At 55.1% G+C, this 17,206-nt stretch overlaps 1 protein-coding gene across 3 annotated transcripts in view; it reads right to left on the bottom strand.

Moving 5' to 3' along the window:
- Positions 1-17,206, bottom strand: part of IL21R (interleukin 21 receptor) — a 34,026-nt gene that overhangs the window by 2,193 nt on the left and 14,627 nt on the right. For all 3 annotated transcript variants that reach the window (XM_049638468.1, XM_049638469.1, XM_049638470.1), the window contains 7 exons: positions 10,529-10,593; positions 7,842-7,944; positions 5,695-5,894; positions 3,704-3,849; positions 2,663-2,840; positions 2,289-2,382; positions 1,123-1,204 (listed from right to left, as the gene is read on the bottom strand). In XM_049638468.1, coding sequence (XP_049494425.1) covers positions 1,123-1,204; positions 2,289-2,382; positions 2,663-2,840; positions 3,704-3,849; positions 5,695-5,894; positions 7,842-7,944; positions 10,529-10,593 — 868 coding nt within the window. The remainder of the gene's footprint in view (positions 1-1,122; positions 1,205-2,288; positions 2,383-2,662; positions 2,841-3,703; positions 3,850-5,694; positions 5,895-7,841; positions 7,945-10,528; positions 10,594-17,206) is intronic.

Below are 17,206 nucleotides of genomic sequence, written 5' to 3'. Positions count from 1 at the left end.
TGTGTGCTTAGTGGGTGAAGGAGGTGGGGCAATGATAAACCGAGGCGGCAGCCCCCAAGCTTTGAGAACCCCCCTGCCCTCACTGGCCGGGGGTCCCACTCATGACACAGGGCCCCCGCCCAATGGGGAGTGAAAATCCCTGAGGACCCGGGGCTCCCAGTTCGGGCACCTTCTGCCTCAGAAAACCCATCTCAGGACCCGGCTGAGGCCCCCGCGACTGATTTGAAATTACTTGTCAGCTGAGGCACCAGTTACTTGGCCTTTCTGTGCCTCAGTTTCCTCCTCTGCAAAACGGACCTGCCAGTGGCACCGACCCCACGGGGTTGTTGCAAAGAGTGAACGGGTTCCTATCTCTGAAGCTCCTGAGGGTCGGTCGAGGGAGCACCGAACAGGTGCTCGAGCTTCAGGGCAGGTGCAGAGGGGAGACGAAAGTCTCTCTCCCGTGGGGGGGAGGGGGAGGAGCCCGGGCCGCTCCCCTGCCTCCCTAAGGCCGTTTCCCCACCCCGAGCCTCAGACGGAAGGGGCAGGGGGCAGAGAGCGCTCAGTGCGGTGCCAGCCAGCCAGCAGGGGCTCAGCCACTGCTCTGGTCTGCGTTTCCTGACATCCAGGTTCAGACGGAGGAGGCGGGCTGCTCCCCTCCCCACCCCCCCCACCCCCCGCCCCGCCAGTCACCACATCCTCTGTGCGGCGGGCCCTCCCACGCTGGGTGGGTGTCGAGCGGTAAATGGGCACAGAGCCCCGTGGGCGCCAGCGGGTGCCGGGTGGGTGGGGCTCAGCGGGAGATCCCCGTGTTTTGCAGGTAGGGCCAGAGGCTCCCCAGAACCCGCTCCCCGTCTACCTCCCTGTCAAGGGCTCCTGACAAAAGACCCAGGAGGCCAGTTTGTGGCTCAACCAGCCCCTGGCCCAGCTGGGCTCCCCAGTCGGGAAATGCCGCCCCGTGTCGTGTCATTTTTACACCAGGTCTGCCCCACCGGAATGATTTCCTGCACTTTGCAGGTGCGGCGACCGAGGCCTGGCTGGGGCCCGGGGGCTCTGGGCCCACACACCTGGCGTGCGGGTGCACGTACGCCCCCAGGGGGTGAGAGGTTTCGAGGGGCTTGTCCCCGGGGGCAGGGCACTCACCCTGAAGTCTCCGCTGTGGCTCACGTAGAGGGGCTGGAAGAACTGCTCTGGGCTGGGCACCTGCACCCACTCTTTACACAGCCTGGGAAGGCAGAGGCAAGGTGAGAACCCAGCTCCCCAGCCCCCCAGAAGGCGGCCCGGCCTCCCGCTCAGGTGCCCCCCCCACTTTGTCCCGCAGGAGACTCAGCCCCTCCCAAAACACACCCCGGCACCTCCCTTCCAGTCCTCTACTCCCGGGCCTCAGTTGCCACATCTGTAAAATGGGGGCAGGGAGTCTCGTGAAAGTGCCCAGAGTTTAAGTGCCTGACTGCCTATTCTCTGCCGGGCTGGTGCTGCCCCTTCTGAGCCTCGACTCCCTCCTCTGCCACCAGGGACGCCACAGGGGAGTGAGGAGCGGTCGGTGGGTGTCCGCACGGCGCCCTGCCCGGCTCCCCGGCAGCCAGACAGTGCTCTGTGCTCTCCACTGTTATTCGTGTCGCTCTCTCTCCCCCTCCAGCTTCCCTGCCTCTGGATGAAGATGAACGAATTGAACTGCACCCGGGGCGGCTTGGGGGCTGTGGGGGTGCGGATCCCCTGCCCAGGGCTCGGCACACGGCACCTGCATTTCCTGCCTCTGCCAGCAGCACTCATGAAGGCCAAGGGCGTTTAGGTTTTAACGTTAATCGGTGGCGACCTTCAGCAGAAACCCAATAAATAAACGGATGAAAGCAAAGGCTGTGGTTGGAGCAGAAGGGGCGGGGCGGGGGCGGATGATCACCCCTACCTTTCACCCCCACCTGGCGGCCCCACGTGACCCCCCCCTCCCCAAACCCCGGACTCAAAGCTTAAACTTCACCAGACGAGATCATAGCCTATGTCGCCGTCATGAGCACAGGCTCAGCCCCTCTATTTCAGAGCTGTGCGGCTTTGGGCAAGTTCTTTGACAGCTCTGTGCGTCCTCGGTTTCCCCATTTGCACAGTGAAGGTTGTCACCAAATATCCAGCTCATAGGGCTGCTGTGAAGGGGTGAGTGGGCACCCCAGCTGCACCGTGCCCAGTCAACAGGAGCCGTTTCCTATCTCCGTCACTATCATTATCACTGTCGCGATGACAGGTTGTGTCCCCCAACCGTGGGTGGGCACAGAGAGGCCGAACCCCTCCCGGCCTCCCCGAATCCCTGGCCTCACCTCCAAGGCAGGTCGATCTTCAGGCCCAAGAAGACTATGACTACAATGACCAGGAAGATATACAGCAGGTAGATGTGGCCGTCTCCCTTTAGCTCTAGGAAGGAAGCAGACCCTGGGTAAAATGGAACCAACCTCCAGCGGAGGCCACAGGGGGGGGGGGGGGGGGGGGGTGGTCGACGGGTCGGGGCGGGGAGGGGGGCATTGGAGGCTGCCGGTGCCTCGAAGTGAGATGGGCTGGCGGCCTGCTCCCACCCCCGCCCCAGACAAGCGACTTCATCTCTCTGAGCCTCCGTGTTCTCAGCTGCAAAATGGGCAGGTGCCCCTAGCGTGGGGTGACCAGGAGCAACCGGGTGCCTCACAGGAGTCCTACCCACCTTCCGGCAGGGTGTGAAAGGTGACCGGGTCACTCCACTCGCTCCACGTCCCCTGGAAGGAAGAGCCCGGCTGCGGCCCCGAGCGCACCTGGACCTCGTAGTCCGAGTCAAAGCGGAACTCCAAGGGAAGGAGAGAGACGCTCCTCGCGTCCACGGAGACCAGCTTTCTCCCCGGACTCTGCCGGCACAGAGACAGGATGCACCGGGTCAGCCCAGGCCAGCCGCCACCGGCAGCAGAAGCACCCTTCACCAGCTGCCACGAAAGGGTCCACGTCTCTCCTGCAGCGTCCCTGCCCCCCTACAAGGACCAGGCTCAGCCTGAGTCCCGGCCACTGCAGGGTGGGGGCAACACGGAGCCACGGGCACTGCCTAAACCTTGCATGTCATACAACGCCTTGTTCTGTTTGTCTGTGACCCCAGCTGTCCTGGCAGGGGACCCTCGCCGCAGGGGCTGGGGACACCCCAGGAGCAGCGGTGGCCCCCTCCCGGGAATCTCTACCCAGTGGGCACTTTTGGGATTCTCCCACAGAGGGCCTTCTCAATAGCAGGCATTTCTGGAAGCCTTCAACCACAGGCATCCCAGCAACGGATGCCTCTGGACGTCTTCCCCTGGGGACCGTCCAAACGACCGCATGTATGGAATTCTTCAACTGGGACCCCTCTGAAGGGTGGATGATTCTAGAGGTCTTTGGCCGCGATGGTTCTGAAGAGAGGGCCATTTGGGATCTCTCCAACACTCTAAACAAGGACACCTCCAGAAGCCTTCAGCTGGGAAACAATGGTCCCTCTAACACTGGACATTCTCGGTTATTGAAACTTCCAGAGTTCTTCAATTGTGGCCGTTCTAAGCCCAGCAGGAAGGTTCCGGATGGCGCCCATCTCTGAAACTTCCTCTACTGTGACCAGGCTCAAGGTGGAGCCCGGGGAAATGCCAACCCCTTCCTCTCTGGCACGCTGTCTCTAGGAGCCCCCTCCCCACCGCCAGCACCCAGGCTGCTCAGCCCTGTGTCTCCCCTCCCCTCTGTCCCCCGAGAGCCTCACCAGCGCCCAGGGGTCTCCCTGCCTCCTGTACCGCAGCTCATGTTGTAGCTTGCCCTTCAGCGGATAGGAATCGTGATTGGAGTCCCAGGAGACGTTATAATGTTCCGAGAAGGTCACGGTCACATTGAAAGGGGGGGACGGCTTGACTTAAAGGAAAAAGCCAGAAAGATAAGCAGGGGTGAGACTGGGCAGCAGCCGAGGAGGGTGTGGTGGCGGGAAGAAGTTCCCCGACCCCGGCTGGGCAATGGTGAGGTCGGGATCCGTGTCCCCAACCCCCCCAAGTGACTCTGGGGGAAACAGGCCCTGTCTCCGGGCCTCAGTTTGTTCCTCTGGGAAATGGGAGGTTTAGACTAGCCGGGGGCTGCAGCCGCAGGGGCAGGAGGGTGACAGGAGTGGGCAAAGCCTGTCTGGGGACTGAGGCCATGTAAAGGGCCCTCCCAGTGTAAAGGGAGATGCCATCACTCAGGCTGGGCAGGACTGCAGACCAGGGTGGCCAGAGAAGGACAACCTGGAATCCCAGACGGGGGAAAAGCTCTCTCAAGCCCTGAAGGAGCCACTAATCCAAAACCTTGCTAAGCAACATGTGAGCCAGAGGCACCCCTGCCTAGACGATGACATCATTTCCGTTCTAAACGATGACATCATTTGCTCTTAGCGCCAGCTTCCCTGAGAAGCCCAAAGATTCTCCATTAGCATCGATGCTAATGAGCCATCGTTAATATTAATTGATGCTAACGTGCGATCGTTAATATTAATTAATGCTAATGACAAAAGCGATCACTTCCGTACAGGAGCAGAGGCACCACCCGCCCCTTCTCCGGGATCTTAGCTGCGTCTGGCAGAGGTTGTCCTCTCCGGGGTCAGTGTCGCACCCACGGCTCCCAGGACAGGGCAGGAGCAGGATGTGCCCTTGAGAAATACTTGTAGATCAACAAATGAAACTTGCAGGGGCCGCAGGAAGGAACCAGAAAGGTGGGTTGCTGCCTCTCGCTCAGAGGCCGGAGGGTGGCCCTGCTCCGTGAGCTTGCCACGCTGAGATCCAGAGGGCCCAATGAGCATGTGCGTGCCCGTATGTGCGTGTGTGGACATGCACGTACACGTGTGTGCATGCATGTGCACGTGTCTGAGACAGTGTCTCTGTCCATGCTGTCCAGGCCAGGGTTGGGGGGACATCTGTGCATTTGAGGGTGTACTCATGAGTGTGTGTGTGTGCACGTGTACAAGTGTGGGTGCGTCTGGATACGTGTGAAGCTTTGCTCACCCGCTGTGTGCCAAGGGGTGCAAACACGGACCCCCAGAGTGTGAATGACGATGGCCTCTTATCTTCTTGTCCCACCGCCGGGAATCTGGGGACAGTAACTCCCAGACCTCAGGGGCTGAGCCTTCCCAAGGGCAGGTCCCTCTTGGCGGTCTGTCTGCACGCCTCTGGGCACGGGGTTCTCACTCGCTCCCTGGACCCTCCACTTTGGGTACACGCGCACGCACACACACACACGCACACACACACAGCCGCTTCCTATGCCCTTCCCCGCCCCACCCTGGTTCTGGATCCATAGAAACAACGGTTTCCACCAGGGTCCCTCCCTTCCTCCAGGGTGGAGGGAAATCCTGGGCCCCATAAATGGGAGAAATCTCAGGGAAGTTTTTCCCTTGTGACAGTCTCCCCCGCTCGCCTCATGATGGGGGCAGAATCCCAGAGAGTTGGGATTTAAAGGGCCCTCATTCTACAAAGAGTGAACAAGTCCAAGGTCACCTACAGGCCGGTCCTGGGCCCCGGGCCAGGCCCATTTCGTGCCTCTGCTGCCTCTCTTTGGTTAAGGCCCAAGCCTAGTTATCAACCCAACATGACTTCACATCTGCAGAACAAACTCTAAGGGCAATAAGGACACAGGACAGGTTGGTTTCGATGATGGGAGAGGGCCGGCCCGGGGGGCAGGGGGCCCAGCCCCCACCCGGGTGCCCCTGTGCTCCGGGTCCCGAGGGATACTCACTGCTCTTAGCCAGGACAAAGCTGCCACACTCCTGGGAGCGATTGCCGGACTGATCTGTCATGTTGACACTGAAAATGTCGTCGGCCATGAAGTGGAACACATCCATGTGGCACGTGTACTCTGTGTGTGTGGCATTGTGGGTGGACCGGCGGAGGCTGCAGGAGGTGACCTCGTCCACTAGTTCTCCGTATAGGTCTTGCCTTCAAGGACAGAGCAGCCGATCATGGCTGGAAGCCAGCGGGGCTCAGTGCACAGGGCCAGGGCGGAGGCCCCGAATCTTGGGGCTGGGCGGGATTTGAGGCGAGGCTGGGGGTCACCTGGTCTACCAACACTTTCCCAGGGAAGGTATTCCTTCCCCTGCAGCATCCCCGGTGGGCTGTCTCCAGGCTTGGCTTGCATGCCTCCGAGGAACCGGGAACTCACCACCTCACATAGGGCAGCAACTCTCAGCTTGCCTAGACTGAGCCTAAATCTGTCCCTGTCGATTCCATCAACTGGATCACTGTCCTACGGGAAGGATGCTAACAGCATTTCAGGTCTCCTTCCTGCCTTCCTGCCATCCAACACCCACTGAATACCTAATAAGAACCTGCGCTGGAGGCTAAGGGCCAAATGAACCTCACCCCCTGCTCTGGGTGAATTTCCAGGGAGGCTGTGGAGAATGGGGTTGGCGGGGGGGAATGCTCTGGCTTTTTAACTCCCACTGGGCAATAAACAATGGGTCTTGAAGTGTGCATAGGAGTTCGGCAGATTCTTGTTTCCCTGCCTACACCTTCAGGCTCTGAACATGACCACGCTTCAGGGCCGATAGGGATGTGTGGACTCTGTTCTTTGCTAAATATTTCTTAGAATAGAAACGTCCGCTCTGGCCTCTGCCTACCTCTTACCTTCTTTGCTTGTTATTCTCGCTCACGCTGACTCACTCTACTCGGGCCACACTGACTTCCTCACTGTTCCTCAAACTCGGCCGCTCTCCCTCCCTCTGGGCCTTTGCATGGGCAGTGCCCTCTGTCTGGAATGCTCTTTCGCCAGCTCTCCGGCTGCTTCCTCATCCAGAGCGGCCTGTCCTGACCACCTGCCCCCATGTCACTTGCTCTGTACCCCTGTGGCCCAGGTTCCCGTTCCCTTTCATTGTTATCAGAAAGCAGCCTGACAGCTGTTTGTGTGATTATTGTCTGTCTCCCCAGATACTTCCCACACTGCAGAGTTTCTGGGACCTCACTGGTCTTGCGCTCTGCTGAGCCCCCAGGGCCTGCAGGGGTGTAGCATTAATTATGGCAAGACTCCTGCTAAGTCAGGTGAGCCAGAATCCCCCGGCCCTGGATGTCTGACGAGGCTCCTCACTTCCCACCATCCCCCTGGGCGACACCCGACCAGCCCGAGCTGCCGTCAGCAAGAACCCTATTAGGTCATTTAGCCAGAAACCCCCTTACCCTGGCCTCGTCCTATTGGTAATTTTCTATCCACTGACCCCACCCCTGCTCGTTGGCTCTAAATCCCTGCTTTTCCTGTCCCACCATTCTTAAACGAGTGTCGTCAATGAGTTTTTCTTTCACCATACAGACGGATGGGGGCCCCGCGGGTTTTGGAATCAAGCTGCCTGTGTTTCAACCCCAGCTCCACCAGTCACCGGCTGTGCGACCTTGGGCAAGTTGCACAACCTCTCTGAACCCCGGAGTCCTCGTTTGGAAAACGGGTGCAATAATCGTGAGGACTGGAAGGGATCATTCACAGGGAGCACGGAGCAGGGAGGCACGGAGGGCTCAAAAAAAAATCACGTGGGAGTCTGGTGATCCGCGGGTCTCAAAATTACAATTGGGCTTCCGTGGGCGAGAGAGTACGGCCTTTGGAGCTGGACCGAACTGCCCCGTTCGTCTCTCAAGGGCATGCTCCGGACACGTCGGTGGGCCCCGTGTGGCCGTCCCTAAGACCGGCACGGTGATTCCAGGCTCACAGTCTTTCTTGGGGCTAAACCACCTGTTGCTGGTGACATTGCTGACAGGACGGTCCGGAAGTGGCGGCTGTTATTTTAATTGCTAAGCCACGTGCCCGGCACACAGTGGGTCCAGCTCGGCCTGTGGTCTCCCGCGGTTCCGCTCCACCGCAGTCCCAGGGCCGGTGAGGCCTGGCGAGGCCCGGCCACTTACCAGGTAAGGGTGAGCGTGCCGGGGTGCAGGGTCCATGTCTCTAGGGTGCAGGTGACTGTCTTGAAGTAATCAGTGTAGCAGACAAGGTCTAGGCAACCCCAGGCTGGAAGGTTAGGAAGAGAGAGGCCGTGGTGGGGGGCGGGCCGGAGGTCGAGTGGAGAAAGCATCCCCCCAAACCAAGAAGTCTTCAAATACTTTGGCCAAAACGTATTACCCTTCTGGCCACACCGCTGCCTCCGCCGAGGGACGTGGGCCGTTTTGTTGGGAGATTTCATGGTCTCCCACCCCCGACATGAATCGCTCCCCTTTATTCTGAAAGCATGGGTGCAATCGTAGCCTCAATGCACCTACATGTTTGACAACACATCTAATAACCTTTAGCTTCGTTTTGTTTCGTAAGATCAAGGGCCAAGAGTCCTGTTTCCCCCGCCCCCAACCCCCCCAGCTATTTACCAGAAATTTGTTCCCCTTTTCAAGCGGATTCATTCTTAGTGGCTATTTTCCTATTTGTCCTTCACTAATGAAGGCCCAAGGGGGTGGCGGGTACATTCCCTTCCTGGGCCTCACTTTAGGTCAGAAGCCAGATCTGCAGCCAAGGAGGCTGTTGCCAGAAAACCCTTCTTCGGCTGCCCCTGCCATCTATTTTTTTTTTTTAATTTTTTTAACGTTTATTTATTTTTGAGACAGAGAGAGACAGAGCATGAATGGGGGAGGGTCAGAGAGAGAGGGAGACACAGAATCGGAAGCAGGCTCCAGGCTCTGAGCCATCAGCCCAGAGCCCAACGCGGGGCTCGAACTCACGGACCGCGAGATCGTGACCTGAGCCGAAGTCGGACGCTTAACCGACCGAGCCACCCAGGCACCCCAGCCCCTGCCATCTTATAGATGAAGACCTGGAGGCTCTGAGACTGGACCACACCTCCAGTCACTCTGGGTCCGGGTCCGGGTGTGGGTCTGGGTCGCGGGAACGCTCACCCAGGAAAGGAAAATCGCATCTGAGCTACCGACTGACATCCGCAGGCACAGCAGACATTACTAATCGATCGTGGCGCTCTCTCCCCTGGGCGACCCTCAGAATCCTCCTCAACACAAATCTCCGTGTGGCCAGCACCAAGGGCGCTGAGTTGTGGCGGGGAGTCCAGCTCTAGGAGGAGGCTTCCCCCCCGCCCCGGGGAGGAACCCAGGGCCTGTTGGTGGGCACAGGGGGCCCGGGCCGACACTTGGTGGTGAAAACCTCTTTGGTCTTGATCTTGGCAGGGCCTAGACCCCGGGGCCGCAGAAGCCACCGTGCTGGCCATGTTACATGTTTATATACTCCTTGTTCATGCTCTGGTTATTCTCCCTCAGGGTTCCAGAACTTGGAAAAGAGCTGCCATTCCCAGCCAGGCTCGAGGTCACCAGGGGACAAAGTTTGTCCCAAACTTAACACGAGACACTGGGGAGGGGACAGCAGCCACAAAGCCAGCGTGGATGTGCTTTCAGGGGCCCAGTGGCCTGGGTGGTAGCCCAACCCCCGGGCCACCCCCTGCCCCGGGTCAGCAAAGCGCGCAGGAAGCTTCGAGAGGCCGGAAAAGTGGACGTGTGACTCACAACTGCTCCGAGTCCCTGATTGTGAGCTGGGGACATTGGCCCCCGTGGGGGGGGTGTGGGGGTATGCGGGTGGCATCACACCAGCACAGACCATGCTGCCTGCCCGGGGCACTCAGTTAAAGCAGCAAAGAGGCTAAGCCCACGGGGATGAGACAGACTTAGGGTTCCAGCGGCCTGGCTGTGTGGCTGTGGGCCTATCCCTCAACCTCTCTGAGCCTTGGTGTCCTCAAGTGAGAACCAGATGTCCGGGCAGCACGGACTGCACGGGGCGGTGAGGTGATTCCCGGCACCCAGTACGCAGCGAGGGATTATTATTTGCACCCACGGGGCGTGGCCCCCTGGCGGGTGACCTAGCACGGGTGCTGGTCACTCAGAAGAGGAAAATAAAAGAGCCAGACATCTGTTTCCTGAAGAAACTATTTGAAGCTCTGGGTCTTTCGGTAAAAACCAGAGAGAAATTCAGAGTCAGCAGAGCAGCGGCCGAGGGACCCCTGCTTCCAGTCCAGCCCCGCTGTCGAGCCTGGATGCCGCGTCCCGCCTCCTCCGGGAAGGCTTCCTGGATCTCTCAGCCCCGGCTGTGCCTCCAAGTCTAACCTCTGGTCTCTGACTTTCTCCCTCCGAACTGCAGCGTCCTCTAGTCCCCTGGGGTGCCTTCCAGGGCTTGGCTACTTTGGTCTCCACCTCCCCTCCTCCCCCCCCACAGGGGACCATCCGTGCCTGCTGAGGATCCTGTGGTTGTTGAAAAACATCTCTCAGGAGAGCCAGTCCATCAAGACAAAAGGAGGTTAGCCCAAAGGCAGTGCTTCCTCACTCCGAGGAGTGGCAGCTGCAGAGACGAGGGAGCCTCTTACCCCCTCAGGGGGACCCGAAGACCCCAGCTGTTTGCTGCAGAAGCCGGGCCGCCCGCGGGACTCAACACCAACCCCTCCCGGCTAACGGAGCCCTGCGGTTGCACGGGTTCAGCTTGACAGAGCGGGCTGGTCCAGCCCAAGCGGGCAGACACCACAGCCCCTGCCCCAGAGCTTCCAGCCATTCCCCGGATCCCACAGGCCGGCCCAGTCCTCCCCACCCGCAGACCTGGGGGCGCCCCTACTCACCACCCTGGAGCATCAGCAGGAACAGAGGGGCCGCCCAGCCACACAGCATGCTGGCTCTCGGGATCCTGGAAGAGACGCACAGTGAGAGGGCGGGCCCAGGCCTGGGGACCCAGGGACCCCGAACAGCCTCCCTGTCTCTGGTCCTTTCCCTCCCTTGGAAGCCTTGCCTCGGATTCTTGGAGAAGCCAGAGTTTGAGGAGCCCGTGGACGCTCCCAGGGGAGGGAACACTGGTATCTGACAAGCACAGATCTTGAGTCCTGTTCTCCACGAAGCACCCGTGTGGATGCTAGTTGGCCGGACAGACGGGCTCCCTACTGAATAGCAGATCCAAGGGTTCGCCCACGAAGGAGAGCCCTCCTGGATTCCAAAGATAAGGTGAGCCCGGAACGAGACTTCAGCGTCGGTCACGGAGCCCAGTTAGTGAGTACGCTAGGAAGCTTGCGGGGAACCCAGGCCGGACCCCCCGGAGGACCCACACCCTAACTCCGGGACCCGGACGAGACGGAGGAGAGGCCTCTTTGGAGAACTGCACGGACCTGCCCGGGAGGAGCGACCCACCAGGCTGGCACTGCAGGCCTCTTGCGGGCACTTTGCCTGCTGCATCCCAGCTCCGTGTCTGCTTAAGCAGGTGCCAGCCAGAGGCCCCGGGAGTTCACCTGCCCGGGCCCGGGAGCCCCATCCACACTGGCCCCTGGGGTCAGGACTGTAGCTGGAACGGGAGCCTAGAGGGATGACCCATGCAGGGGCTGAGCTATGCACGCGGCTTCTTCCAGACACGATCCCTGAGCCCACAATGGGAAGACACCCCCCCCCTTCCTGGGTTTCCCTCCACCCTACTCTGGCCCCACTAAGAGCTCCCTCTGAGCTCCCTAACGAGTCACCAAGCAGGCAGTGGCTAAGCGCACTGAGAGGTTGGGGTCACCAGCTGCGTTGCTCTGGGCTGGTCACTTCCCCTCTCTGAGCCCTAGAGAGACGGTAAAGCCTGCTTCCCAGATTCTTGTGAGAGTTCAGAAAAGCATTTTGCAGACAGCCCTGGACGTGGCCCCTGACACATAAACACCCAACACACAGCTGTGACTCGTACAGACTTTAGAGCATTCGAAGTAGAGGGACCCCGGAATGTTCTAGCCAAGAGGTCCCTACATTTCTCACTTTCAAAATGTGGGCCATATTTGTAGGTCGTGTGTACTATCATTTATTTAACGTTTTCTATAAATGAGCTCCCTTAAAAAAATCTAACTCCAGCGGGGCGCCTGGGTGGCTCAGTCGGTTAAGCATCTGACTCTTGGTTTCAGCTCAGGTGGTGATCTCACGGTTCGTGGGTTTGAGCCCCGCATCGGGCTCTGCACTGGCAGCACAGGGCCAGCTTGGGATTCTCTCCCTCTCTCTCTCTGCCCTTCTCCTGCTCTCTTTGTCTCTTGAAACTAAATAGTACATAAAATTTTTTTTAAAAAATCTAACTCCAGACTCATCCTAAGCAAGAATATCCAGAGCTCTTGTGTTTTTTCCTCACACACCTGAAAATAAATAGCATAGCTATGAAAATAAATTGATGTTGGCTGCTGAGCGCTGGCTGTTGTACGTATGTGAAGATAGAACCAGATAAAATAGTGTTGAAGACAAAAATTTTTCAGTTTTTACCAGCCTGCTGGAAGCTGGTAATCTTTTTTTTTTTTTTAATTTTTTTTTTTGTGAAAGAGAGAGACAGAGCACAAGCAGGGGGTGGGGCAGAGAGAGCGGGGGACGCATAACATGAAGCAGACTCCAGGTTCCAAGCTGTCAGCACAGAGCCTGACGCGGGGCTCGAACTCACGAGCCGCAAGATCATGACCCGAGCCGAAGCCGGACGCTCAACCGACTGAGCCACCCGGGCGCCCCTGGAAGCTGGTAATCTTTATCACCTCTTAAGGACAGCCTGCCTGAAACTTTCTCAAAACCTGAGAAATACAAATCCAGAGTCCCCATGGCATTATTTGAGGACCTGGATCCAGCCGTATCTGATGTCCGCCTCTGGCCTTTTCATTTATACAAGCTGGAGAAAAAACACACCCTATTTGGCTCAACCATGTTGAATTATATTTCTCTTGCTTGCCCCCAAAGATACCTGGATACAGTGGAATAGAGCAAGGGGCCCAGAATCTGGAGCCAGCATATCTCGGAGCAAATAACAGCTTATCTCTGGTGTTTCTTCTCTCTGACCTCGGTTATCAACTCTAAAAGGGGGACAATCGTGCCCACTGCACCTGGCAGTTCGGGTCAGTGGAAAACAGATGTGACGGTGCTCCGTGAAGTGTAAAATGCTATACAAAGGTGTTGGGTTCTTGCAATTACTGGCCAGCTTCTGTGAATTACTCAGCACCCCCTTAGCACTGAGGCCCCATCATGCCTCTCTGCCTTTGCATGAGGCGAATTCCTGTGCTGAGTCTTCTCCTCGAACACCTTTCCCCCTCCCAACCCTCTAAACTCAGTCTTCATGGCCCCCTTCCTCTACCTTTCTTTCTGTGAAGCCTCCTTGGAATGTTCCAGAACGCCTGCCACTTAACTGCCTTCAAAGTTTTCACGGGTGCTATTATCTACTTGCTAATGATCTTTGCCTTGCCTTCCATTTCTGGCTCCAATCAACATGTCCCGAAAGGACATGAATCCGTGCAATCAACAGGTAACTCGTATGAAATGGAGAGACCGTGTGCGCCGCGGTGGTTAAAACACAGGCTCAGGGCCAGCCTGCCTCAGCTCAGACCCCAGCACTGCCGTTTATAGGCGGTGTGACCTCAGGGAAAGTTCCTGGGCCTCAGAGTCCTCATCAGTGAAACGGAGACAATCCTAACCGTACCCGCCTCGGAGGGGCCCTGGGAGAAGTACATTACTCAGTGTTTGTAAAGCCTCGGGAACAGTGCCCAACGTACGTGTAGATGTTCTGTTGGTGTTTCTTAAACAAAATGGTTGCTCGGCTGTAAAACTAAACGCAAGGGAAACAAAAGAGAGCAACTGAATTTGGGTGAGATGCCATCTCCTGCCTGGCACGTGCAGGTGGGGCAATCCTGCCCGCGTCCATCAAAAAGGAGGATTCAAGAGCATCAGAGGGGTGTCGAGGGCCACATAGCGCCAAACTGAGATTCTCACCACTTCCCGGATCAGAGGACTAAAAGAAGACTGAAAAAGGCCTAACTCTTTCATTCGGGGGTGCAGGGATATTTCACACCTAAAATCAGCCCCTCCGTTTGGGAAAGAACAGCCCAGAATGGTAAAGGCCTCCTCCCCGGTCCCATCGCGCTCTCCCTGCGCCAGAATCTGCCCCTCGGTGGGTCTTCATGCTCAGGCTGAGTCGTGAGGACAACAGCACTTTCTCCCCAGGTGCACACCAGACCACCCACGTGCTTTCTGAGCGAAGGGCAGAGGGTCCCCTAAGCGCCTTCCTGCGGTGGGACCCCCTGTGGGAGCGCCTACCGCTGGGGTCTCCTACAGAGGAGTGAAGGGCGCCCGGATCCCAACTGTGCGTCCTTGGGCAAGTTGCTGGCCGCTCTGATTCTCTGTGTTCTCATCTGTAAAATGGGGATGGACCGGAGCCCTGGAGGGGTGTTTATCCACCAGGCTCGGAGTCCAGGGGTTGTAGTAGTTCAGACTAAAAGCCGAATTCCAGGAGATTCTAGGGAAGTAGAGAAGCTTGGAGGTCGCAAATCAGAAGCAGGAGAAGCAGGGGCCACGGGATCAGAAAGTGCTTAACCTCACAGTCAAGAAAGACATGCAAATGAAAACCACAACGACGTGCCGTTTAATTTTACTAGTTGGTGACAATTCAAAAGCTGACAACATCGCGTGGCGCTGAGGACACGGTGTCATGGAAACAAACACCTATTGACGGCCATTGGTGTCTGGGAAATAGTGTGGATACCCTTCCGCGAGAGAAGGGAAAGATAAGGTGTGGTGTGAGCGCTCCGTGTGAAAATGAATCGTAGCTCTACACCAACAAAGCAAGCGACCCCCACAAGCAAAATGCATGATGAAGATAAAATAAAATAAGCAGAAATGCATGTAAGACCATCTGTGGCACAAAACACTGCGTAAAACAGCGCTCTCTCTGTCGTTTAGGTGAACATACCTGTGTCCTGGCCGTATAAGGAAATTCAAGGGGACGATAAAAAAAAAAAAAAATCAAACTCTGAATAGTGTAGAAAAGGAGGGGATGGGATGGAGGGGTGGTATCCAAATGTGTCAACAGTTTGGTGAAACCGAGCCAAGCTCCCCCATATGGGTGTTGACTCTGTTATCTGATACACCTTTTGTACGACCGAACTGTTTCATAAAAGTTCACATGTCAGTTAATCTCGTATTTGCAAAAATAAAACGTGAAGGGGGACTTCCATTTCTGGCTACGGTGGAGTAGCTGGTATCAGACAGAAGCCCTACAGTCGAGAACAGCTACTAAGCAAGAAAAAAACGTGAGAAGACACGAGAGAGAGCGACCAAGTTAGAGAGTAGTTGAGAGGCCGGGGTTCCAGAGAGAGAGCAAAAAAAAATGCATTGGAATCCTGCACGCAATTTCCCCTCAAATCATTTGCCAAGTCATTGCAAATGAGCCAGCAGCAGAGAGAATCTGGCAAGAGGCTGAAAACCGAAGAAGAGATTTTGACAATTTCACAAGGCTGAGGGAAGTCTTGGAGTTCAGGGCCTGACAAGGAAGATGGGACCTGGTAAATACCCAGTTATTTGGGAAAGGGTATACCTTGGGAATAAGGAAAAGTCAGGACCCGTTGAGCTGTGACTGCATCCAAATGACCTGCCTGTCTGCTAGGAGAAAGTTAGAACCTATGTGGAAAAAGTTAGCTTCACTCAAAGCCTCTATATTTTTCATGCACAATGTCCAGCATTCAATTAAATTGACAAGGCAGACCAGGAAACAGTACCAAATGACCAAAAACCAAGAGGAAAATAGAAACGGACACATGGGCGATTCAGAAAGTGGCATTATCTAACACGATTTAAAAGAACCCGGATGAGGATGTTCAAGAATTCCACCAGAAATCTAGAACCTATTTAAAAGTAGAAGCCCCAGCACTAAGAAAATTCAATTAATCGAAATTTATAAGAATTGAATGAATTTAGCAACAGATTAGTAACATTAGAAGAGAGGATTGGTGAGCTGGAATGGAAAATACTCAGATTGAAGCATGCAAAGAAAAAGAATGTTTAGGAATACAGAAAAGAGCAAAAGAGACATATCCATTGTGAAGAGGTCCCACGTACATGGATTTAGAACATAGAGGAGACAGAACAAGTCGGAAGCAATAATAGAGACGTTGGTTAAGAATTTTTCAAAAGTAGGAAAAGACATTAATCCAAAGATTTGAAAAGTCTTACAAACCTCAAGAAGGACAAATACAAAAACGATCAAACAAGCAAACAAAACCCACACTCTACACACATGATAGGAAAACTATTTAAACATTTAAAGAAAAATACATACTAAAAGCCAACTTAGAATTTTATATAAAAAAAATCCTTTGCAAAAATAAGGCAAGCTCAATATGAAAAAAAAAAAAAAAAAAAAGATCTACTAAAATCCCACAGTCAACATTATACTTAATGGTGAAAAACTGACAGCTTTTCCTGTAAGATCATAAACAAGACCAATATGTCCACTCTCATGATGTCTATTAAACATTGTACAGGAAGTTCTAGCCAAGACAACCAGTCAAGAGAAAGAAATAAAAGTCATCCTGATTGGACAAGAAGACGTAAAGCATTTCTGTTTGCAGATGACATGATCTTGCATATACATTCTGGAGAATCCACACCAAAAAGCCAAAGTGAAACAAAACACACAAATAAACAAAAACTATTAGGCCCAATAAGTCAGTTTAGCAGGGTTGCAGGATACAAGAGCAACATGAAAAACCAATTGTATCTTTGTACAACAGGAATGAACAATCTGAATGTGTGATGAAGAACGTAATTTCAGGGCTCCTGGGTGGCTCAGTTGGTTAAGCACTGGACTTTGGCTCAGGTCACGGTCTGGTGGTTTGCGAGTTCGAGCCCTGGGTCGGGCTCAGTACTGACACATCGGAGCCTGGAGCCTGCTTTGGATTCTGTGTCTCCCTCTCTCTCTCTGCCCCTCCCCTGTTCTGTCTCTCTCTCTCTTTCAACACTAGATATGCATTTAAAAAAAAGAAAGTAATTTATTTCACTTACAATAATATCAAAAAGAATGAAATAGAAATTTAACAAAAGTGCAAGACTTGCACACTGAAAACTACTAAACATTGTTGAAAGAATGATAGAAGACCCAAATAAATGGAAGGCTATCCCACGTTCATGCATTGGAAGACTCAGTATTGTTAAGATGACTTCTCCAAACGACCAACGGATTCAAAGTTATCCCTATAAAAAGCCCAGCTGGCTCTTTTGCAGAAGTTAAAAAGCTGATCTTAAAATTCATATGGAGATACAGAGGGCCAGCATAGACACAATAATCTTGAAACAGGAGAACAAAATTGAAGGACAGACTTCTCTGTTTCAAAGCCTACAAGACTACACCAATCAACAGAGTATGATATTAACCTGTATATAGATCAATGGAATCGAATTCAAAGTCCAGGGAGAAACTTATACGTTCGTGTTCAAGTGATATTTGACAAGGGTACCAAGACAATTTGCTGGGGGGGGGGGGGGGGGGGGAA

Source organism: Panthera uncia, chromosome E3 (assembly GCF_023721935.1).
Source record: "Panthera uncia isolate 11264 chromosome E3, Puncia_PCG_1.0, whole genome shotgun sequence".
NCBI lineage: Eukaryota > Metazoa > Chordata > Mammalia > Carnivora > Felidae > Panthera > Panthera uncia.
This window is presented reverse-complemented; position numbering and strand designations above follow the sequence as displayed.